General features: G+C 35.7%; 1 protein-coding gene across 5 annotated transcripts in view; it reads left to right on the plus strand.

The window, feature by feature from the left end:
- Positions 1-23,708, plus strand: part of plxnb1a (plexin b1a) — a 159,736-nt gene extending 136,028 nt beyond the window's left edge. For 2 of the 5 annotated variants that reach the window (XM_056448692.1, XM_056448693.1), the window contains exons 24-38: positions 517-617; positions 706-923; positions 1,456-1,634; positions 2,007-2,073; positions 3,521-3,667; positions 4,403-4,568; positions 6,094-6,197; positions 6,303-6,387; positions 9,001-9,173; positions 14,516-14,676; positions 16,721-16,868; positions 16,957-17,021; positions 17,108-17,183; positions 19,036-19,110; positions 22,059-23,708. In XM_056448692.1, coding sequence (XP_056304667.1) covers positions 517-617; positions 706-923; positions 1,456-1,634; positions 2,007-2,073; positions 3,521-3,667; positions 4,403-4,568; positions 6,094-6,197; positions 6,303-6,387; positions 9,001-9,173; positions 14,516-14,676; positions 16,721-16,868; positions 16,957-17,021; positions 17,108-17,183; positions 19,036-19,110; positions 22,059-22,163 — 1,870 coding nt within the window. In that variant the 3' untranslated portion in view covers positions 22,164-23,708. The remainder of the gene's footprint in view (positions 1-516; positions 618-705; positions 924-1,455; positions 1,635-2,006; positions 2,074-3,520; positions 3,668-4,402; positions 4,569-6,093; positions 6,198-6,302; positions 6,388-9,000; positions 9,174-14,515; positions 14,677-16,720; positions 16,869-16,956; positions 17,022-17,107; positions 17,184-19,035; positions 19,111-22,058) is intronic. The other 3 variants (XM_056448694.1, XM_056448696.1, XM_056448695.1) reach the window with 3 other exon arrangements.
- Positions 23,709-24,855: the final 1,147 nt, after the last annotated feature.

The following is a 24,855-nucleotide window of genomic DNA, read 5'->3' on the forward strand; positions in this document are numbered from 1 at the left end:
AATATTATATAATATACAGTAATATAATATAATATACAGTAATATAATGTAATATAAAATAATATAATATACAGTAATATAATAAAATATAATATACAGTAATATAATATAATATAATATAGTATAATATAATATAGTATAATATAATATACAGTAATATAATATAATATAATATAATATAATATAATATAATATAATATAATAAAAACTAACGAACTCCAAAATCCAAAAGCATCTAGAACATCTGACTGTTACAAACCTTTCTATATAGTATATTTTGCTACTTGCGACTAATGTTTGTTTGTTTTACTGATTCAAACGCAAAGCTGTGTTAGATTTACAGCATGTTCTACATATTTTTGTGCCTTTAAATCTTTCTTGTCAACAAAGAATGCATGAATCAAATGACTGAGAGAGGCACGAGGCACTTGAGAATTAAACAGACACCAGATCCAGCAGAGTGTCATTGCTTTGATATTTGTATTGAATGAGTGTTTGTTTGTGTACTTGTAACAGGAGGAAAAGCAAGCAGGCACTGAGAGACTATAAAAAGGTGCAGATCCAGCTGGAGAATTTGGAGACGAGTGTCCGGGACCGCTGTAAGAAGGAGTTCACAGGTCAGATGCTTGAGCCCAAACATCATCAACAACATCCCTCAAATATCGCACCATCATAAACAGAGGGTTTTGTTTTGGTTCTGTGCAGATCTGATGACAGAGATGATGGATGTGTCCGGTGATCTCATGGGCTCAGGGATCCCATTCCTGGATTATCGTAAATACTCAGAGAGGATTTTCTTCCCTGGTCACCGCGAGTCTCCATTGAGGCGAGATCTCGATGTACCCGCGTGTCGCCGTGCCACGGTTGAGCAGGGCCTGGTTCAGCTCTCCAACCTGCTGAACAGCAAACTGTTCCTCACCAAGGTGAGATTTACTCAAACCCATCAGAGGATAAGGCAAATGGCCAGAATCATAGAGCACAATTACAGAGGAAAGCTTTATTTAAAGGGGTAATTCCCCTAAAAATTAAAATTCTGTCATCATTTTTACAAAATGGTATGGCAGTTTCTTGATTATTACGCTGGAATGAGAGTACACTATAGTTCCTAGACATATCAACCTGGAAAATGGCAACATTTCATGTACTGTTGACCATAGTACATGATGTATCTTCAGCAGAGTCAAATCTTCAGAAGAGTTATCAAATCTCTTTTGTCATTTTTAAGCACTTTGCTATTGGTCTAATGCGATTCAGTGATGTATGCTAAGCTAAGCTAAAAGTGCTCCTGCCAGACCTGGAGCTTGGCTGAATGGTTTTAAAAATGGTATAATTCTACATATTTTACCCTAGGGGACTTAAATGAGCCTATTTCCAAAAAAAGTGGAGTGTTTCTCTAAAGATTTTAGTTTAAGTGTGTGTGTCCATTTCTAATTTATGTCATGTACTTCCCTGCAGTTCATCCACACTTTGGAAGCCCAGCGTACCTTCTCTCCACGGGACAGGGCATATGTGGCCTCCCTCCTCACGGTGGCGCTGCATGGCAAGCTGGAGTATTTCACCGACATCCTCAAAACTCTGCTGAGTCACCTGGTGGAGCAGTACACCACCAAAAACCCCAAACTCATGTTGCGCAGGTCAGGACATTATTTAGGACTTCCCATTACTGTAATCACAGAGTACCTGTTAAACATCTTCTTAAAGGAATAGTTCACCCCAAAATGAAAATTTCCTCGCTATTTATTCACACTAATTCATATTTATTTATGAACACTAGAAGATATTTTGAAGAAAGCTTTCATAGTAGGACAAACAAATAGTGTGGAAGTCAATGGCTATAGGTTTCCATCTTTCTTCAGAGTATCTTATTTTTTGTTCAACCAAAGAAAGAAAATCAAACTGGTTTGGAATAAGTGAAGAGTGATTAAATGATGACAGCATTTTTGGGTGAATTATCCCATTAATTGGGGCACTGTTGATTCCCAGTGAAAATCTTTCATTTGTTGTAGGACTGAGTCTGTGGTGGAGAAGCTGTTGACTAACTGGATGTCCATTTGCCTTTACACCTTCCTCAGGGTGAGTGACACAGATCTGGATTTGATTTAAAAAAGACTTCTTAATAATCAATATGATCAAAATATTAGCAAAAATATGGCATACACAATGTCAATACACGACATAGCTTTTGTCTTCTGATTGGTAGTTTATACTTTTGTGACAGGTAAAAAGCAAGGAACCTGATACATATTCCTTTTTGCTGTGAAATAAAAAAGGAATATAAAGTAGTTCAAAAGTAGTTCACTTAAGGTTTAAGGTCATTATTCTACATTTTATTATGTTTTAAATCGTTGATAACATCTTGCTGACAATGCATAAAACCTAGTGGTTTTAAGGACAGTGGTGAATATAAAGAAATTAAATCTATTCTCAAATGTAAATGTATTGTCAAAATTAATCTCATACCTCAGTTAATTAGGATTTTGGAGCTGTATTCAAAATATGCTTGACACAATTTATTTTTGATATAGAAGCTATTGTTGCACAGAATGACAAGCCTTCTGCACTCAAAAATTTATGTTTGCTTTTTGTTCAGACTAATAAATTAAAATGAGCTGAAACTAAAAGTTTTTTGGGGGGGGGACAACTTAATTGTTTTATTTTCAATCCATTTTTGTAAAAACTAATAAGTTTACTTAATTCCTTCAAGTTGTCTCAACACAAAACAATTTTTACAGTGTGTATTTCATGGTACATGTAAAAAATCATGTCATTATGTTTTGCCTCACAAAGCTCCACAAAAAAAATTACATTTACATTTAGTCATTTAGCAGACGCTTTTATCCACAGCACCTTACAAATGAGGACAAGGAAGCAATTTACACAACTATAAGAGCAGCAGTGAACAAGTGCTATAGACAAGTTTCAGGTGTGTAAAGTCTAAGAAGCAAAGCAGTAGTAATGTTTTTTTTATTATTAAGCTGATATATCTGATTAATATTTAATATCTTAGGCCTCGTACTCTAGGATTTTTACAAGTTAAGTGTTTTATTTTTTTACTTGAATTTTATTAATAATCAATGCAGTGTTAATTTCGTTGACAATTTTTTCATCAGAATTTTTGTGATGAACAAGTTTCTACTGATGAAAACTTTAAAAAAATTGTATGATAAAAAGTGATGATGACTACAACTAATAAAAATATACTGACATTTTGATTGACTAATAAAAACGAGATGAGAATGTAATTGGGGCACATTTTTTGGAAAATATCCAAATCAAAATTATTCTTGGTGTGTGATGCATGATGCACGCACACATTTGAAAAGTAACTGATCCACAGTAGACACGGGATGCGATGACATCATCATAAGAGTAGAGTAGATTTAGTCGACTAAAACTAAAATGATTCATAAGACTAAAATATGACTAAAACTAAAATGGAATTTTAGTCAAAAAAAAAATCTAAATAAAATTTTGCTGTCAAAATTACCACTGAATCCATGTGTATGTTATTATATGTCAGGATACAGCAGGTGAGTCCTTCTACATGCTGTTCAGAGCAATAAAGCATCAAGTGGACAAAGGCCCAGTGGACGCAGTTACAGGCAAAGCCAAATACACACTCAATGACAACAGACTTCTGCGGGAGGATGTGGAGTATCGCACACTGGTAAAACTCTACATAGATTTTTATGCCGAAATATACAGTTGCAATCAGAGTAATTAAACCCCTTATTTATTAGCCCCCCTGTTTATTTTTTCCCCATTTTCTTTTTAACGGAGAGATTTTTTCATCACATTTCTAAACATAATATTTTTAACAACTCATTTTTAATAACTGATTTATTTTGTCTTTGCTATGATGACAGTAAATAATATTTGACTAGATATTTTTCAAGACACTTAAATACAGCTTAAAGTGACATTTAAAGGCTTAACTAGGTTAATTAGGTTAACTAGGCAAGTTATTGTATAATTATGGTTTGTTTTGTAGACTGAATCTAGAAAATATATAGCTTAAAGGGGCTAATAATTTTGACCTTAAAGTGTTTTTTTGCCTTAAAACTGCTTTTATTCTAGCTGAAATAAAACAAATAAGACTTTCTCCAGAAGAAAAAATATTATCAGACATACTGTGAAAATGTTCTTGCTCTGTTAATTTAAACGTTTGGGAAATATTTAAAAAAGAAAACAAAAATTCAAAGGGGGTTTAATAATTCTGATTGCAGCTGTATAATAATAATAACAGCATAATTTTGGCTCATTGGTATCATTTTTACTATAACTTACTTACACATGATAATTAATAACAAGAAGATCCCAAATAGACATTTTCTAAGAGCAGTAAAATGTGATCTGTTGTGACCACACAAGAGTTTCAACATGTTGTTTTTGTCTCCCACAGACTCTGAATGTTCTAGTAAACAATGGAGGAGCTGGCGAGTCTCAGACGCTTCCCACCAAAGTGCTGGACTGTGACACCATCACACAGGTGAAGGAGAAGATTCTAGAGCAGGCATGGAAGAGCACATCATTCTCCCAGAGACCCTCCGCAGACTCTGTGCATCTGGGTAAGAGCGTAGTGAGCTTAAGCCAATCAGTTAAATAAATTGTTATACTTTTATAAAATTAAGTAAATAATAAAAAATACTTCATAATGAACAACTGCTGCATTAGAACCAGGGTTTTAGGTTATTTTCCCACATTTTATTATGTTTTAAAAATGTCTTGCTGACAAATTAATAAAACCAAATGGTTTGAAGGACAGTGGTGAATATAACAAAACAAAATGACAGTTAATTAAAATATATATAATATTAAATATGTTTTTTTTAAAGGTACATTTCACTTTTTGGGAGAAATTGTCTCATTTTAAAAGTCCCCTAGAAATTCTAAGTCCCCTAGAGTTAAATAGTTGAGTTGAACCATGTTTGAATCCATTCAGCTGATCTCCGGGCTTGGCGGGAGCAGTTTTAGCTTAGCATAGCTTAGCCTAAATCATTGAATCGGATTAGACCATTGGCATCACGGTCAAACTTCAAAGAAGTAAGAAGTTTTGATAATGTTCCTATTTAAAGCTTGATTTTTTTTGTAGTTACATTGTCTACTGAGACCTATTTGCTATTTTCTAGGCTGATATGGCTAGATGCTATATTCTCATTCTGGCATAATAATCAGAATTTAACTGCCATGGCTTCAATGATACCATGCACAGTGGCTTCAAATGATATTATGCAGCACTGTTCAATTCAACTCAATTCAATTTATCTTTATTTCTATAGCGCTTTTACAATGTAGATTGTGTCAAAGCAGCTTCACATAGAAGATTATGGTAAGTTGAAACTGTGTTAGTTCAGTTTTCAGAGTTGAAGTTCAGTTTAGTTCAGTTCAGTGTGGTTTAATTTTCACTGCAAAAAGTCCAAACACTGAAGAGCAAATCCATTGATGCGCAGCTCCACAAGTCCCAAACCATGCAAACCAGTGGCAACAGCGGCGAGGAACAAACTTCACCAATTGATGAAAGTGAAAGAAAAAAAAAACCTTGAGAAAAACCAGGCTCAGTTGGGCATGACCATTTCTCCTCTAGCCAAACGTCTTATGCAGAGCTGCAGTCTAGGCGCCGGAGGCTGGAGAACGCTGGACGTCCTTCATGGAGAAGCTACAGGTGGGAGGTCACCGGCAGGTGTGTTGACTGGCTCTTCAGAATCAATGCGAAGACTCGTCTGTCACTTGGGTCTTACAGAAATCAGTCTCATGCTGTCTCATGGAGCCACTGTTAACTAGTTAGCTAGCTTGGGACTATTTTCAGGTGCTACTTAGCTTTTCATTTTCAATCGGTGTTAGTACACAAGTTATCTAAACTCTTTTTTGACATATTTTGAGCAAGATGTTAATGGTCTAATCGGATTCAATGATCTATGCTAAGATAAGCTAAAAGTGCTTCCACCAGACTCAGAAATTGACTGAATGGATTAAAAAAGGTAAAACTCAGTTCTTTAACTCTATAAGGGACTTAAATTGATGTTCATTTAAAGTATTTTTTATCTACAAAAAATTAAACATAATAATTTATTGCTGTAATCCTGTGTTTTGTAGAGTGGAGGGCAGGAATGGCTGGTCATCTAATCTTGTCGGATCAGGATTTGACATCAGTGGTTCAGGGGTCCTGGAAACGCCTAAACACTTTACAGCACTATAAGGTCTCTGAAGATGCTCCTCAGTCTAATGGCTTCATTTTGGGGAGAGAATTTATGTATTTATTTATTCAGGTGTGTCGTTGTTGATGTTTTTTTTCCCCTCTGCAGGTTCCAGATGGAGCCACAGTAACACTGGTGTCACGACAATCCAAACAGATCCACCACGACAGCCATGACTACATACCAGGAGAGAGTGAGTTATTATTCAGTACTAGAGATACCATTTTTTAAAGTCTGAGTATGAGTACCGATATTTTTTCCAGGTACTCGCCGATACCCATACCTGTTTTTGGGGGCACAATCAGTTTTCAGAGTATTAAATAATTTCCACAACAAAACCAAGAGGGTAATAAAATAATAATATTAAAACTTAATTAAAGCTGTGAAAAAGCTTTCTTTTACTTAAAAAATGATTATAACATAACACTAAGAAACTGTTGAATTTTGTGTAACAAATGAGCAACACTGACTACGTTTACATGGACACCAATAATTCCATTTTATTGCGATTAAGACAATAGTCTGATTAAGAGTCTACCATGGAAACATGATTTTTGATTAAATCAGATTAAGGTCATAATCGAATCTAAGAGAAATCGAATTAAGACCTGTGGAGTATGACGATTTTAGTCGCATTATTGAAGTGCAGTACAATCAAACTATTAATGTCATGTAGGACTTTTCGCCACGTTTAGCGACAGGATAGTCCACACACACACACACACACGCATCCACACACACACACACACACACACACACACAGAGCTGTTTGACACTCTTTGCACCTACCCAGTCAGTGCGGACCACAGACACCTGCATCGTGAAATACGTTGGTTTTTTTCTTCCATTCAGCATGCGGTATGAACATCCATTAAAACAACACTCTTCCAGCAGTTCATAGTTGCATCCAATATCTCCTTTGTCACGGAGGGCATGCATGAAACGTTTTTGAATGAAAGAAAAAGTTCCAAACTGCAGTTGAAGTTGACAAATTAAAAATGAAACACCTGAAATTATATGAAACTCCGTAGGAAATGCGGAAAGCGCGGTGACGCAATGACGTTAATCGAATTATGTGCTATAATTTGTAAAACGTGATTATGAAAGTAACGCTCAAAAAGCAACTCATGTAAACACCTTAGTCTTAGTACTCTCTTAATTAGATTAAAGCAAATAATTCGATTACTGATGTCCATGTAAATGTAGTCATTGTAAGTATAAGTGTTTATAAACTGTTAGTTAAGAATGTTCCTTAAAACTTTTGTACGATGTGTTTTTGTTTTTGCAATACTTTTTGCAGGATGAAAGGACCAAAGTCAGTCAATCAGTTCTGATTATTTTTCAAAAGTGGCAGGTTTTTTAAGAAACAGAAGCATCTCTGCATTTTCAGCTGCAAGCTTGTTTCTGTTGACAGTCAGAATGTGTGTGTCTCCATAATGCTGCGCTGTGACAGCAGGTCCTCTGAGACAGCCAGCTGCAGCGTGTGTGCCACACACGAAAGACTAGAAACCCCAGCCTCGTTCATGCCCCTTACCATGTTTTTGCCATTGTCACGGACCACAACATGGACACAACATTTAGGTGTTGCCCAAGTTGCAAGCATTTCCTCAAACATGCTCACTAACGCTTGACCTGTATGTGAACCCCGAAAATGCTTTGCATAAAGTATGATTTGTTGTAGATTGAAATTCTATCTATCCATAAACTAGAGATACTGCATTTACACTTCAGCTCCAAATGTCAGTGGTAAAGCTAATTGCTTTTATGTTGTGCAACATGCTCGTGACATGCTTTTTCACTGCGCCATGTTTTTGTGGCAATACAACATCTGTGAAATGACAGCGACTGGAAATCCTGTATTTTGGCTCCAAAAATTAGGAAGGTGGCAAAATCCCCCGTTATCAACAACTGAAAGCGGTTGATGAAGAACAATGAATTGGGGAAGCACCTCTGTTATTTGTTTAGCTCGTGGGTTATCCCCTGTTATCTTCTCTCGTCTTGCAAGGGTTTGCTGCAGGGTGGGTTGCAGAGTGCTAACTGTACTACTAGCGGCCAATTCTCCATGCTCCCTTGTGTGTTGAGGTTTCAAATGTTTTATCATATTACTTGTAATGTATTGTAAGCACTGCTTTTTAACCCTCCTCTTGATATTTTTGCGGAGCAAAGTTTGCAGTCTGCCATACGTGAGTTGTCATCATTAATTGTGAAATATTTCCACTCAGCTGACATTCTGTTGCTGCTGTCCTATCACAATAAAGGTGGAAAAAACCCTAAAAAATAATTAGAGAAGTCAGGTTTGCATAACTGACAGTTTTGCAGACTATTAATTAATCTGCTTAATCACAGTATCAGACATTGTTGCTTTATGTAGCACATTGCCCGTAATGAAGTACAATACTGCTTAATTTGTTGATCTGAACCACTTTAGAGATCGCTTCACTTTCACTGATTCACTGATTAATGAACAGACTAACTGAACTTGTTTCCAATGTTCATGTATTCAATTCAATTAATCTTTATTTCTAATGCACTTTATACAATGTAGATTGTGTCAAAGCAGCTTAACAGATGAAGTTCTATTAAATTAAAACTGCTTCAGTTAAGATGTCACAGTTGAAGTTCAGTTTAGTTCATTTCAGTGTAATGTAAATGTCATTGCTGAAAGCCGAAACACTGAAGAGCAAGTCCACTGACGCTCAGCTCCACTAGTCCCAGCCAAGCAATATTTCTAAAGAAGCATCAGGTTTCTAAAACTAATTGTTTCAGTCTGTCTCACATTCTCTTCCATTGTTTCTTTCTCTCTCAGAGACGCCGATGTTGGAGGACGGAGATGAAGGAGGAGTGAAGCAGTGGCACCTGGTGAAGGCCAATGAAGAGGCAGAGCTTCCCAAACACAGACGGGGCAGTTTGAGAGACAAAGAGCGTGAGAGAGCCAAGGCCATCCCAGAGATCTACCTCACACGCCTGCTGTCTGTCAAGGTACATACACACACGCACACACACACACACACACGCACACACACACACACACACACACACACACACACACACACACACACACACACACACACACACACACACGTGTATACAGTTGAAGTTAAAATTATTAGCCCTCCTGTGGGTTTTCTTTAATTATGTTTAACAGAGCAAGGAATGTTTTCACAGTATTTCCAATAATATTTTTTCTTCTGGAGAAAGTCTTATATGTTTCATTTTGGCTTAAATAAAAGCAGTTTTTTTGTATATAAACCATTTTGGGTCAGTATTAGGGCTGTGTGATTTGGGGAAAATTTGGGGAAGACTATCTGTTTCTGCTGTACCTAACTTCGTTTGTTATTAAAGATTTTTGGTTGTTAATAAATATCCACAAAGAAGCAAGTAGCCTTTCGTTGATTGGGTTCAAAAAGATGACGACGAAGACCATAAAGACGACGACCAAGAAGAGGAATACTAAGAAGACCAAGAAGACAAAGACCAAGACCAAGATGAAGACCAATATGAGGAAGCAGACCAAGACAAACAAGAGGACGGCTAAGAAGATGAAGAAGAAAACCAAGACCAAGAAGATGAAGACAAAGAAGCTGAAGACCAAGATGACGTAGACCAAAATGACGGCAAAGACTAAGACCAAGATGACGACCAAGATGAGGAAGAAGACCAAGACAAAGAAGATGAAGACAAAGACCCAGCAGACCACTACCAAGACAAAGAAGATGACGACAAAGACTAAGACCGGCCGACCAGACGAAAACCAAGACCAAGATGACGAACAAATAAGACAATGACAACAAAGAAGATGACGAAAAAGACTAAGACCAAGATGACCAAGATGAGGAAGAAGACCAAGACAAAGAAGATGACGAAGACAAAGAGGATCACGACAAAGACTAAGACCAAAAGACAAAGAAGACAAAGATTAAGATGACGACCAAGATTAGGAAAAAGACCAAGACAAAGAACATGACGGCCAAGAAGATGAAGACAAAGACCAAGAAGACCACGACCAAGGCAAAGAAGACCATGACAAAGACTAAGACCAGACAACAAAGCCCAAGACTAAGACCAAAAGACAAAGAAGATGACGACTAAGACCAAGATGTCGTCCAAGATGAAGAAAATGACGACCAAGACCATGAAGACAAAGACTAAGACCAAGATGACAACCAAGATGAGGAAAAAGACCAAGACAAAGAACATGACGGCCAAGAAGATGAAGACAAAGACCAAGAAGACCACGACCAAGACAAAGAAGATGACGACAAAAACTAAGACCAGAAGACAAAGCCCAAGACTAAGACCAAAAGACGAAGAAGAAGACTAACGTGAAGAAGAAAAACAATGTGTCAACTGGCAGTACTTTTAGTAGACTTTTTAACTAGACGCTCCTTGCATAGTTGCCTGTGGGGCTTTTTTTTAGGTGCTGGTTGTTGTATTTCCTCGTGCTGTGGCAACAATTCTGCGACAGCTCTGACAAATTACCTGGTTTTGTTTGGGGTCTGTGACTTTGAAACCATGATATTCCCATATTACAGATGTGCTGGTTTTCTTTGATATTAATTTGTCTATTAATGCTTCTGAAGTGGCAGATGCCATTATCCTACTTGTCCATGCTTTCCTGTTTGTTTTTTTATTGTGGGTGTTCCGCATGGTTAGTTGCGCAATTCTGATTGGCCAGAACGAAAGTGTGCTCTCTCAATTGGCTAGTAAGATGGAGGTCACGTATTTGCTCTGGGTGGGGAAAGTTAAATAATATATATTTATTATCACAACCTCTTGCGATTAGCTAATCGCAACATTTAAAATTGTGATTGCTCTTCGATTTAGATTAATCGTGCAGCCCTAGTGAGTATTATTAGCCCCCTTAAGCAATATTTTTTTTCGCTTGTCTACAAAACGCTAAAATAAAAACCGCTAAATTTCGCTATCGATAATACATAATAATAACTCCTGTATAACAGTCCTACAACATTCTGACACTCGATCACTCTCAAATACTCTGCCAGAAAAGTCTAGTGACTGGGAATGAGCTGTTTACAGTGTCTGCTATAATGTTGATATTGTTTTTGTGTGTTTACATAGATGAATATGGCCGCTGTGTACATGCACAGTACATTTATGATCTTATTGCCACATTAGATCATTATGATAACATAATATATGCTTTCAGTGATCTCCCTAAGATAAATATTAATAAATAACACAACTGGAATAACTACAGCAGTTGCAATCGTCTGATCTCATATAAAGCAAGAGATTGTGATGTCATATGATGACATGTGCAGGTGATTTCTTAGAGGTAAATTTTGAAGCCCTTCTCCTTCACACTCGGTTTTAAGGGCCAAGTGGAAGGGGAAGGCGTTCAAAAGCAGAACTGGGATTGGGCCTTTGAGTGTGCTTCCTCTGCTTTTCTTTTCTTCCTTTTTTCGGCTACGGAAAGATGCTGTTCGATTAAGATCGATTAAAAATATCAGCGACACTTGTGATACTGATAGCAGTGTTATATTACTTAAGACTTTAAGACACTTTTTCTGCTTTATAGCAAACGTGAATAATTTGGAGAGATATGTGGAATCTGTGTAGGAATACATTACGCCATTTCAGTTCACCCTATAGCCGATCGCGGGCAGTGTTATGCAAAATAGAGTGTGGTGCTGCTGGGTTTGTTTCCTAAATTTTCTGCTTTTATTCATACTGTTGCTGTGTATTTATTGTCATTTTCAGTTGCAGGAATGATACAGAGCTATTCTTTTAATGAAATGTGGAGGTTATCTTTTTTCTCACCATCGTTGTGAATTGTATCACGTTTAATGGGGTTTGTGCATTACGCATCGTTTAAGTTTTAAACGTTTGCGCTCGTCCTCGCGCTTATGTTCACAATAAATATAATATTGAAGCAGCATGTGTGGGGCCCTTCCAGAAACGCAGGGCCCTAGGTGACTGCCTATATTGCCTAGTGGATGGGCCAGCACTGGCCTCACTCTAACTCTATCCCTAAACCCAACTCTCACAGGGTTGGTAAGGCAAACCTGTGGCAATTTTTTATGCCAAAAGGGCCTAGTCAAGTATGATTTTTGTGTTTTGAATTTTTCCCTCTCCGCTGTCGCCACTGGCTTGCATGATTTGGGATATGTAAAGCGTTGGATTTGCTCTTCAGTGTTTGGACTCTTAGTAGTGATTATTAAACCACACTGAACTGAGCTAAACTGAACTGAACTTAAACACTACAAACTGAACTAAACTGTTCCAATTTACTATGACCTTTTATGTGAAGCTGCTTTGACACAATCTACATTGTAAAAGCGCTATACAAATAAAGGTGAATTGAATTGAATTGAATTACGAGGACACAAGACATGTCCTCATAAAGCACCTCAACATGGTAATGCCTAAATCATACCCATGTCATTTTAAAAATTTGTCCTAAAATGTTTCCTTAAATGTTTGTTTCCTCGTAAACCACATAAACAAGTACACACACACCTCAGTATTAGATTGTAATCACATATGCTTCACTTTACTGCAAAGTTATTAAGTTTTAAGATAGTAAAATAATGTCAGTATTATTTTTTAAATTTGCTATACATTTTAGTTTGGTTGTAGTTTCATTGCTGGTTTTGTTCAAATTAGTTTAGTTTTTATTTTGTAAGCACATTTTGAATTGAGTTGTATAGATATTTAGTTTCAGTTTTAGTAGTTATAGGTTTGCAAATCTCTCAGTAATACAAAAAAATGTTTGATGTAATAAAAATACTTGATAACACTTTATAATAACTACACACTATAAATCATTTATAAAGCATTAGCAAATAGTTAATTCATTATCTATTAAGCATTAACTCTACATTAATAAGCGTTAGTAAGCAGTTTATTACTGCAGCTACAAATGCTGTATTCTTGACTTACAAACATTTATAATGTGCTTAATAATTGTACTTTCATACTTTGTTAATGATTTATTTTTCATTACTAAATTAAGTATTGTATTATTTACAAACCATTTGTATTTAAGAGTAGTTGAGGGTTTTTAGGATCATTCAGAATGAGTTAGTAAATGATTAATAAACTGTTGAAATTAACGTTTATATGTCTTATTATTCAGGCATATATTAAGGGTTACAATGTATGTTAATAAATGTTTTATTAACTCAACTTCATCTAGTTTTGTGACCTAATCTAAAGTGAGGACTATTTATGCTTTATAAATCCCTTATAAATGACAAATAAAGACTCAGTTAAATTCTAAACAGGAAAAATGACATTATTCATTCCTTTTCATTTAAAGATACACAAATAAAACTGTACTTCAAATGAAAAATAAATCTTTGCAACCTTATCTAAAATAAAGTAACTGTAGAGTTTAAACATTGCATCTTATTATATTGTTAAATTATTATATTGTTGTTGTTGTTTTATCCAGTTTTATGTCGTATTTTGACACTCCTGTTATTCATGTTTAAACTTTACAGTAGTTTTATTTTTTAGATAAGATTGCAAAGATTATTGTTAATTAGATTCTGAGCCTTTAATTGTCACTTATAAGGGATTTACAAAGCATAAATAGTCCTCACTTTAGATTAGGTCACAAAATTGCATGAAGTTGAGTTAATAAAGCATTTATTAACATATTAGTTAACTATTAGTTTATGCCTGAATAATAAGATATGTAAATGTTGATTTCAATAGTTTATTAATCATTTACTAACTCATTCTGAATTATCCTAAAAACCCTCAACTACTCTTAAATACAAATGGTTTGTAAATAATGCAATACTTTAATTTAGTAATGAAAAATAAATCATTAACAAAGTATAAAAGTACAATTATTAAGCACATTATATAGGTGCTTATAACTCAAGAATGCAGCATTTGTAGCTGCAGTTATAAACTGCTTACTAACGTTTATTAATGTAGAGTTAATGCTTAACAGATAATGAATTAACTATTTGCTAATGCTTGATAAATGATTCATAGTGTGTAGTTATTATAAAGTGTTACCATGTGTAGTTAACGTTTTTTTGACATGACAAAACAGTTCAAATCAGTGTTTTTCGACATAAACACACATTTGATTCATGTTTTTGGTTTTTCCACCCAATGTACAAGAAACATTTACCTGAACAGCCACTGGTCATATGTTCCTCCGCATGATATGCATTTATTAATATTCAAAATATTTTTTGTCTAAGTATTCGTTTTTTATTTCAGTAAATTTTTCAAGAGCATTTGTTATTTTCATATAAGCTTTTTTTTTGTTAATGAAACTTATGAGTCTTGGTCTCAGCTTTAGTTTCAGAAAGTAACATTGTTGTTCTGTGTTTTAGGGTACACTGCAGAAGTTTGTGGATGATCTGTTCACTGTGATTCTGAGCACCAGTCGGCCGGTTCCTCTGGCTGTCAAGTATTTCTTTGATCTGTTGGACGATCAGGCGGCACAGCACAACATTACAGACCCGGAGACAATCCACATATGGAAAACAAACAGGTTAGGAAAGACTGTATGTTAACACCTCAATTTGGGGACCAACTCTCATTATTTACAAGTTCCTTATTACCAGAATATTATTGAATATTCACCGTTTATTAGTATTTATCGTATCTCATAGCTAAATTTAACAGCACATTAATAACTAGTAATTAATTAAGCAGCAAATTAGAGGTTTATCGGAGGCAGAAGTCAGATTTAGTAGTTAGTTAAAAGGGTTAGTTCACCCAAAAATGAAAATTTTGTTATTAATTACTCATCCTCATGTCATTTCAATCCCCTGGAACCTTCATTCTTCTTCAGAACACAAATTAAGATATTTTATATGGTTGGCACCAGTGGTGTAGTGGTTAATGCGTCTACACATGCTCTCCGGTGCTCACGGTGACCCGAGTTCGATTCCCGCCTCGTGGTCCTATGCCAATCCTTCCCCTCTCTCTGCTCCCCATGCTTTTCTGTCAATACTCTACAATGTCCTATACAGTAAAGGTGAAAAAAATATATTTTAGATGAAATCTGAGAGCTCTCTCATTCGCAATAGACAGCAAAGTCCAGAAAAGGAACCAAAAACACTGATAAAATACTTTGTATCACACCAGTGGTTCAGCTGTAATCATACGAAGCTCCAAGAACACTTTTGTGCACCAAAACAAAACCGTAAACATGCCTTTGTTCACTTATATCTTCTCTCTCCCACATCAGGTCAGGGTGCACATTAGGGCTGCACGATATTGGAAAAATCTGACATTGCGATATTTTGTTTTGTTGCGATATATATTGACATATGAATATAATTTCACCAGATGATTTGAATAGCTCTATTTGGAAAGATTTCATTAATTAGGTCGACTGGGGTGATGAAGTGCATCTGAATAAAATATAATAAATTGCATATATAAAAACGCTAAAAGTTATATAAATAGTGCTTTATGGTTTTCTGAGAAGTCTAACAGTATTGAAACAAAGAAAATGAGCAATCAAACATAAAATAGCACGGTTTTCATTGTATAAATAGTTTTAAACAATAATATAAAAAATTATAATTATGTTTATCCTTTAATCTTTAATAAATAATCAAATCCTGCAATGTGACTATTGCGGATACACTGTTATGATCACCAGCGATCTAGCCATCTAGCCAAATCTGCCCCATTATGGACTACAACTCCATACATGCACTTCCCACACACACAGCTGTTCTGCTTTCGGTTGATTACACACACACACAGTCCGAAGATCATCAAAGACTGATAACTCGGACTGTTTAAGCTGCACACACACACCTCATTACTGAGTCTTGCTACATTGTAGTGTTTTCATGTCTGGGTATTATCCTGTCTAGTCTTCCATGTTCCGAGCCTCGCCTTTGTTCTCTCGTGTATTGATCCTTAGCCACATAGCCTTTACTACGACTTTGGATAACTCTTATTATACTGTTTTGCACCTGTAATGATCTCTGCCTGTATGACTATTCTGCTAAATAAATGCTGCATTTGGATCCGATATTACGGTGTTCAGCATCATCAGTCTGCAAACATTACATACACATTGCGTTATCGATGACCAGACGATATATTGTTCAGCCCTATTGCTCATTTGCTGTCGTCAATAAGTCTGAGAATTACTATTAAAGTCAGCAGTGTGTTACACACAAGTGTCGTATAGTCTAGTAAACACACACCCTGATCTGACACATAAGATAATTGTATTTTTATGGGTTTTTTTGGCACACAAAAGTGTTCTTGGAGCTTCGTATGATTAAAGTCGAACCACTGAAGTCACATGGGATGTTTTTTTTAATGATTCTGAACATCTCTAGACTATGACTAGATGGATTTCATCCAAAAATATCCTTTTTTGTGTTATGACAATTGACAAAGGTCTCGGGGATTGGAGCGATACGAGAGCGAGTTATTAATTTCCATTTCGAGGTGAATTAATGGCGTAATGGTGTGTATTTGTACCTAAACTAAAGCGTGATCGAATTTCCATCAAACTAACTATGGGTGATTGGGTGTCATTATATTTTGGTTTTGTTCTGCAGCTTGCCACTGAGGTTCTGGATCAACATCCTGAAGAACCCACAGTTTATCTTCGATGTTCAGGCCTCTGACAATGTAGACGCCGTGCTGTCAGTCATTGCCCAGACCTTCATGGATTCCTGCACTATCGCCGACCACAAACTGGGCAGGGTCAGTCAATCAGAATCAAGCACGAGGATACTGATAATGGGGAGAAGACCTAATGATTTTGATTGTATGTCCTTGTATGACCTTGCAGGATTCCCCAATCAACAAGCTCCTGTACGCTCGAGACATCCCGCGCTACAAACAAATGGTGGAGAGGTCCGTATTTATACATTGCTTAATGTATGATGACGTTATTTTTGACTCAATGCACTCACACTACTTTGATGATTGTTGTTGATCAGATACTACTCAGATATTAAACAGACGATCTCTGTCAGTGACCAGGAGATGAACTCTTCTCTAGCTGAACTCTCTCGGGTGAGTTACAGTATCTTTAACTACAGTATCTTGTTTACTCATTGTACTAAACACATCTGCACTTGGGACTCAACAAATAGGAAAACAGAAAGTAACTGGGATTTTTTTTTTTTTTTTTTGAGTTACTTTACTAGTTAATTAAAGTAATTAAATTAATAAAACTCACATTACTTGTTATGTTTTATGCACAACACCGGTTGTGATGTTCTAAGAAGTTAAGGAATGATCACGTTTTACATATAAATCCTTCAGTTATGTCCTACAAAATGTGCATTACGGATTTCAATGCCACCCATAAACGAGGGATGTGTTTTTCTGTGTAAATTCAGGATTATAATGTTATTGTATTTTTTTTGTTTTGTTTATTGCCTTTATTACATGTTGAATGTACTTCATATATGTGTGTGTGTATTACATATATATTTATTATGTATATGTCATACACACACACAGAAACAAAACTATACAAAACTATTTTGTTACAAAGATATTTACATTTATATATCATTTGTATCATATATAAGCAATATTTCACGAGTAGCAATGCAATATGGCTGTATATCGGCACTGGTGGGAGGCCTGCCTGTGGCCTCGTGCCTTAGTGTCCCACCAGTGCCGATATACAGCTATATGACACTGCTACAAGTGTTTATACAACAGTTTTATGGCATAATTGTGTATATAAAAAAGAAAATCAAACACAGAGAGTCTAAAAATTCTTTTGCGTGAGGAACTACTTTTTTCTGCCGTTCATACACATCTGCAGCTGACCGTCAGAACAGCAGTTGCTACTTCCCTAACGTCACTTTAAAGCTAGTGTTTGAATGATTCTCTAGCGTAATGTTTAAAGTGATCATAAAACGGGTGATTTTGCTCACATTTTAAGTTTATAAGGCTGAACGGCATGAAATGTTATCAGTCTAGAGACATTTCTCAGTATTTCTTGGGATATCACAATAATTAACCCCAAAAAAGCCAGAGCAAAGCAAACACTATCAGAAATGATACTAAACTGTGGTATAAATACAGCACTACAACATACAACAGAGAGAGATCGACTTAGAATGTCACTTACCTGTTTTATATTGATTTGATCAGATGTAGTTTGAAAATACACTGAGTTTTTCTCCTCTAAGGGATTATTATGTGGTCTTTGTCGCCATCTTGTGGCGGAACGTCAACCATCTTTGCTCTGCTCAGCCAATGTGCTGAATCTCGGAAATTATGAATATTTGAAATAGGCACTATCCTTATAAATAAACTGCATTGTTGCAAAAAATTGCTCATTATGTTGTCCAACAGCTGCAATATTTGTAAAACTGTAGTGAGTTTATTGATCTGCTGTCACTCTATGTGGGCGGAGTAATACAGAAGGGTCAGGAGGCTGTACGAGTTCTGATATCAGATTCGAGAACCAGACAGAACTGTTGTTTAAACATAATATAATAAAAATATATAATATGTATAATCTACATATCTACATAAAAATAATAATAAATATACACAGTACATATATTATATCAAAAGAAACTTTTATTTTGTATGTGATTAATCCTGATTAATTTTTGCCCTGCACTAATAGTAATTATTTTAAACAATACATAATGCACGCATTAGCCCCTAACAAAACAGGTATAGTAAAAACTTGTTAAAAATGTCACTTTTTCAAAACTCATCAAGGCTGTTCAAGGCAAAATCTGGGACTCATAAACTCAAGACACTCATCTCAGAGAGTTATTCAAATAAATTAGACATATATAAACATTGAGGAAAAAAATAGTAATGATATAAAATGCATCATTTAACTGTGATATATTTGGTATATTCATCCTTTGCCTTGCTTTCCTTGCAGAACTACTCGAATGAAGTAAATCATCTAGTGGCATTGCATGAGTTGTACAAGTATATCAACAAATACTATGATCAGGTAAGATTTACTTTATCATTGGTATATGTATGTAAAAAAGTATTAATTATTTATGATTCAAACTCATACAGTTATTACTCATTATTAATAATGACTCATTATTGTAATTACTTTGTCTTTGCTCTGGGTTCAGATGAGTCTTTATTTGTTTGCTCTGCTGTGAATAGTGTTGAGGGGTTTTGTCAGTACCTTCTCTGCATACTTATGCTTTGGCACATGTGTTTAATAGTAGCAAAGCAACCTAGTAACAATGACAATGACACAAGATGACAGAAATAGACCTCCTGCCCTACTGACTCACATGTTTACAAGTTAAGCAATATTTTTTACTTAAGGCCAAAGAGTTTGTACTGCAAATAGTCACATTCGGTCACTTGACAAAGACTTTTTTTAGAATTAATCTTTAAATGTTATTCCCTACCTTCACAACTTTTACATTGTAAAAGTGGAAGAGATCGTGTTGATCATAAACAGAGAACTAAATATTTTATTTTTCTATTATTTATATATATATATATATAAGGGAATGCACCTACATAAAATACAATAAACCAATCACAAACATTGATTAATACAGTAGACCAAAGATTCTGTACAAATATAATGCACAGTGGTCTGAGATTTTCTGGAAGTCTATCAATATTCAGATACACAAATTAAATAATCAAAGGTAAAATAACACTCTATAGTTTTAATTGTATGTATAAACAAATACAATTATTCTTTCTTGATAAAAACAGTCTGCAGAAACACTTTGATTTACATTCTCATTTGTTCATGTCATCAAAGGGGGAAAGCCCCGCCCATTAGTGATGATCTCTCCCTCATTAGCATAAAGAGCCCTGAGTGAAAAGCAGCCTTCCACCACTGAGTTTTAACCTGCTAAAGATTATTTCAGCGACTAAAAGGCATTATCAACACATGCTCATTGTGAAAACGTACTCAAGTCTGGTCTCAACTCGGTTCAAGTCTGGCGAAAAACGGTTCCAGACAGTTGTTAAAACAAAAACAAAAAAGGAAAGAAATGAACAAGTAAATAACAGGGTTAGAATGTGGTAAGATCTGAAAACATAAAAATCAAGCAGCTGCGAGGGTTTTTCTCGATTGCTTTTGAAAACACTATCGGATGGGTTTAGGGAAGGGGAATGGGTGGGGAATCATTCGGTCGGTCGGTCACCTCCTAGGACGTACTGGGTTGGGCATTATATACTGTATGTTGAGTTTTAGCATGCACAGATGAACACTATAGTCTCCATAGACTGCCTTCTTCTTTCGAGACACTTCTTTTGACATTTTAATTTTATTACAGAGTTAACGTTAGTCCTATTTGGAAATTGCTGCTTCGATGCACAGGTGTTTGTAGCTATAAGCTATAAGTTTGTAAAAGAGCACAATCTCATTTGAATTTAAAGTCACCAAAATGGCGCAATTTGGATCACAGCCTAAAAGGGTCAATTTTAAAGAGTTATAAATAATTATTTGTGTGTAAACACCTGATTGCATAATATGTGATTGAGGTTAAAATATGTTGTTATTCTTATAAACTGTCATATTTTCACACCATTTAAAAAGCTAAAAAGAGTTTTAGTCTCTTGTATGTGCGTTTTATATGCCTTTGAAATGTAACAGTAAAATGCATTGACCAAAAACAGATGAAATGGACATAGCATTTTCAGAATCAAATTTTTTAAATCAATTTTTCAATTTGGATTTCTAGATATTGACATTTTTGTCATTACCGTAATTCCTTCATCCGCAAATAATTGGACATCACAAAAATCCTGAGTTGCACACAACTAGGCCTGTCATGATATCTATTTTTTGTTGTACGATATATTGCACTAAAATATATTGCGATAAACGATATTATTGTCATTTAAAGACCATTTTATGCCACTCATTATTCTGTAATGACAATATAATAGCATCAAAATTCAAATACACTCTTCCAAAGAACATAATATTTTATTCTCATGTACAGTTGAAGTCAGAATTATTAGCCCCTGTTTGAATTTTTTTTCTTTTTTAAATATTTCCCAAATGATGTTTAACAGAGCAAAGAATTTTTGATAAATGTCTGATAATATTTTTTCTTCTGGAGAAAGTCTGATTTGTTTAATTTCAGCTAGAATAAAAGCAGTTTTAAATTTTTTAAAAGCTATTTAAAGTCAATATTATTAGCCCCTTTAGGCTAATTTTTTTTTTCGATAGTCTACAGAACAAACCATCATTATACAATAACTTGCCTAATTCCCCTAACCTGCCTAGTTAACCTAATTAACCTAGTTAAGCCTTTAAAAGTCACTTTAAGCTGTATAGTAGTGTCTTGATAAATATCTAGTCAAATATTATTTACTGTCATCATGGCAAAGATAAAATAAATCAGTGATTAGAAATGAGTTATTAAAACTATTATGTTTAGAAATGTGTTGAAAAAATCTTCTCTCCGTTAAACAGAAATTGGGGGAAAAATAAACAGGGGGGCTAATAATTCTAACTTCAACTGTATATTTGATTGAATTATAGTCATTTTAACAGTTTAATAATCAGGCAATGCTATCAGAATGTGAAAACGCATAAACTAAATAATTAATAATAAATGTTGACAAAAAATTGCAAGGTGAAAAGTAGCAGAGGCTGCGTTATCTGCTACCAGATCTATTTTCAGTTGTCAGACACCCACATGAAAATAAACTATAGTAATTTATAGTAAATACTATGGTGTTTTTAAACCATACTGACACTGACACTTCCAATAAAGATAGAGATGTTGCACAATTAGTTAAAATGTTGCTAGAATTGGTCTTTATGTATGGGAGATATACTATACTGCATCACCCCCCCCCCACACACACACACATGCACACACGCACACACACACACACACACACACACACACACAACTGAATCCACTTCTCAAACATAAGATTATTTGTTTGTGTGGTCAGATCATCACTGCTTTAGAGGAGGACTCCACCGCTCAAAAGATGCAGCTGGGCTACAGACTCCAACAGATCGCCGCCGCTGTGGAGAATAAAGTCACTGATCTCTGACCTGTAACCTCACAAAAGGACACTCCAAACAGACAAAACCAGTGACGGCGCAGAGACCTCGTACTTCCTGAACTCTCCAGAGCGCCAAGGAGAACAGAGGACATTTCAGACGGATCAAATAAAGACAGCATTGCCAGATTGAAGAGCGCGGAGACGTCACACACTCATTATTGCTGCTCTCTGTGTCTGTGCTTAACAGTAAAAAGCTTTGTTTTTCATCCGCCAACACCAAAAGTGATGACTGTTATTGGCGGAGAAGGCTTCGTTGGATTTGCTAGGGTTGCGATGAGCGACCTTTCAAGCATGCTTGAGCGCCATCTTTTCTGTATATAAAAAAAGAAGAAGTCTTACGAGGACTGACTAACTGTTTGGCGGATTCTTAACGAAACTGCTCATTAAAGCATTTGGTGATGATGATGATGATGATGATAATGATGATGTGCTTTATATTGCAGCCTTTGTCTTAAAAAAATAAGGAGCTGAAAAAGATTTTAAAAAAGGACAATTATATGAGTTTTCTTGCTCCGTATTGCCATAGACTTTTAGTTCTGTGATCTTATTTGGGTTTTATTAGTTAATGGAAAAACACTGGTTTAAGGGCCCTCAGATGTTTTCACGTGACTACAGTATTATAAACATTAATATGCATGGATAACTCACCGTTAATTCAGAGATTTTAAGTTGGCACATACGTTGTCGCAAACGTGTGTGTGTTTTATTGTCGATTATGGTTTTGTAAATGGCAGGTTAACCCGATTAACACACTTGATTTAGGTGAGTAGGTGTCCATGTAACGTTCACAAGGCTCAGTTGTATATTTGTTTATAATCATTGATTTTCAGTGTTACATTGTGTGCTTTTTTTAAGTTTACGTTCCCGAATACGTATATCTGCGGTACATCCCTGCACACTTGGCTAAAATAGACATTTTTATTATTAATTGTGCGATTATGAGCAATTTGTTTTTCTGCGACTGGTGTCACTCTCTTAATGCTTGTTTTTGGCGATCAGGTCATGACTAGCACTTTTTTTTTTGTTTGTTTTTGATTCTGAGCTGAACACTGAATGCACATTTTAACGTGGACTAAATTCAGCTGCTGCGTTGCTCATGTTTTATGTTTTTATTGATTTTTTTAATGTATTTATTTAATTTATTTTGTGTTTGACTGATGTACAGACCAAATTTGGTAATTATGATCCACCCTCCAAATTAAAAATTATTTCCCCGCCATTTTGTAGTCTACAGCGAACTGTCAGAGTGTGTGCAGATCTCTTAAGCGTTCATTCATACAGATATACAGGTCTTATTTTTTGCTGTAGTTCACTGTTGTGCTCTGTGTTTTGTACGTACGTGTGGCTGTGATACAGTGTAGATTATTTTGTTAAGTCTTGCACAGGACGCGCTGGCTATTTGAAAGCGATTGTAAATTCTTCTACCATCTGTTGTTCTTTACCTGTGCATTTCTACTGTAAATAAAATGTTGCTATAACTCATAACAAAGTTGTTGGGGTTTAATTTGTTGTGTAGTAAACTGTTCAAAAAACTCCAAGAGAATTTCTTCATCACATCTATCAGTACACACAGTATACAGTGTATCTGGAAAGTGTTCATAGCGCTTCACTTTTTCCACATTTTTTTTTGTACCTCATATACCTCATAAGGACGTTGTTAAAGGACTTTTTTTTTAATTGTTGCCGATTTATTAAAAGTAAAAAACCTGTAAAATCACATGCACATAAGTATTCACAGCCTTTGCTCAATACTTTGTTGATGCACCTTTGGCAGCAATTACAGCCTCAAGTCTTTTTGAATATGATTTGAATATGAATATGAATATGAAATGTTTGCCCATTCCTGTTTGCAGTACCACTCAAGCTCTATCAGGTTCGATGGGAAGCAATGGTGTACAGCCATTTTCAGATCTCTCCAGAGATGTTCAATAGGATTTAGGTCTGGGCTCTGGCTGGGCCACTCAAGGACATTCACCGAGTTGTTGTGAAGCCACTCCATTGATTTTGGCAAAGTGCTTTGGGTCATTGTCTTGCTGGAAGATGAACCATCGCCCCAGTCTGAGGTCAAGATCACTCTGAAGCAGGTTTTCATTCAGGATGTCTCTGTACATTGCTGTATTCATCTTTCCCTCTATCCTGACTAGTCTTCTAGGTCCTGTTGCTGAAAAATATCCCAACAGCATGATACTGCCACCACCATGCTTCACTGTAGGGATGGTATTAGCATGGTGATGAGCGGCTTCCGTCTGGCCACTCTACCATACAGGCCTGATTGATGGATTGCTGTACAGATGGTTGTCCTTCTGTAAGGTTCTTTCTCCACAGAAGAACTCTGGAGCTCCGACAGAGTGACCATTGGGTTATTGATCACCTCCTTGACTAAGGCCCTTCTCCCCCGATCACTCAGCTTAAATGGCCGGCCAGCCCTAGGAAGAGTCTTGGGGTTTCCAAACATCTTCCACTTACGAATGATGGAGGCCACTGTGCTCATTGGAACTTTCAGAGAGTAGCAGAAATTTTTCTGTAACTTTCTCCAGCCTTGTGCCTCGAGTCAATTCTGTCTCGGAGGGTCTACAGACAATTCCTTTGTCTTCATGCTTGGTTTATTGCTTCGACATCCACTGTCAACCCTGGGACCTTATATAGACAGGTGTATGCTTTGTCAAATCATGTCCAGTCA

This window comes from Danio aesculapii, chromosome 23, assembly GCF_903798145.1.
Source record: "Danio aesculapii chromosome 23, fDanAes4.1, whole genome shotgun sequence".
Classification (NCBI taxonomy): Eukaryota; Metazoa; Chordata; class Actinopteri; order Cypriniformes; family Danionidae; genus Danio; species Danio aesculapii.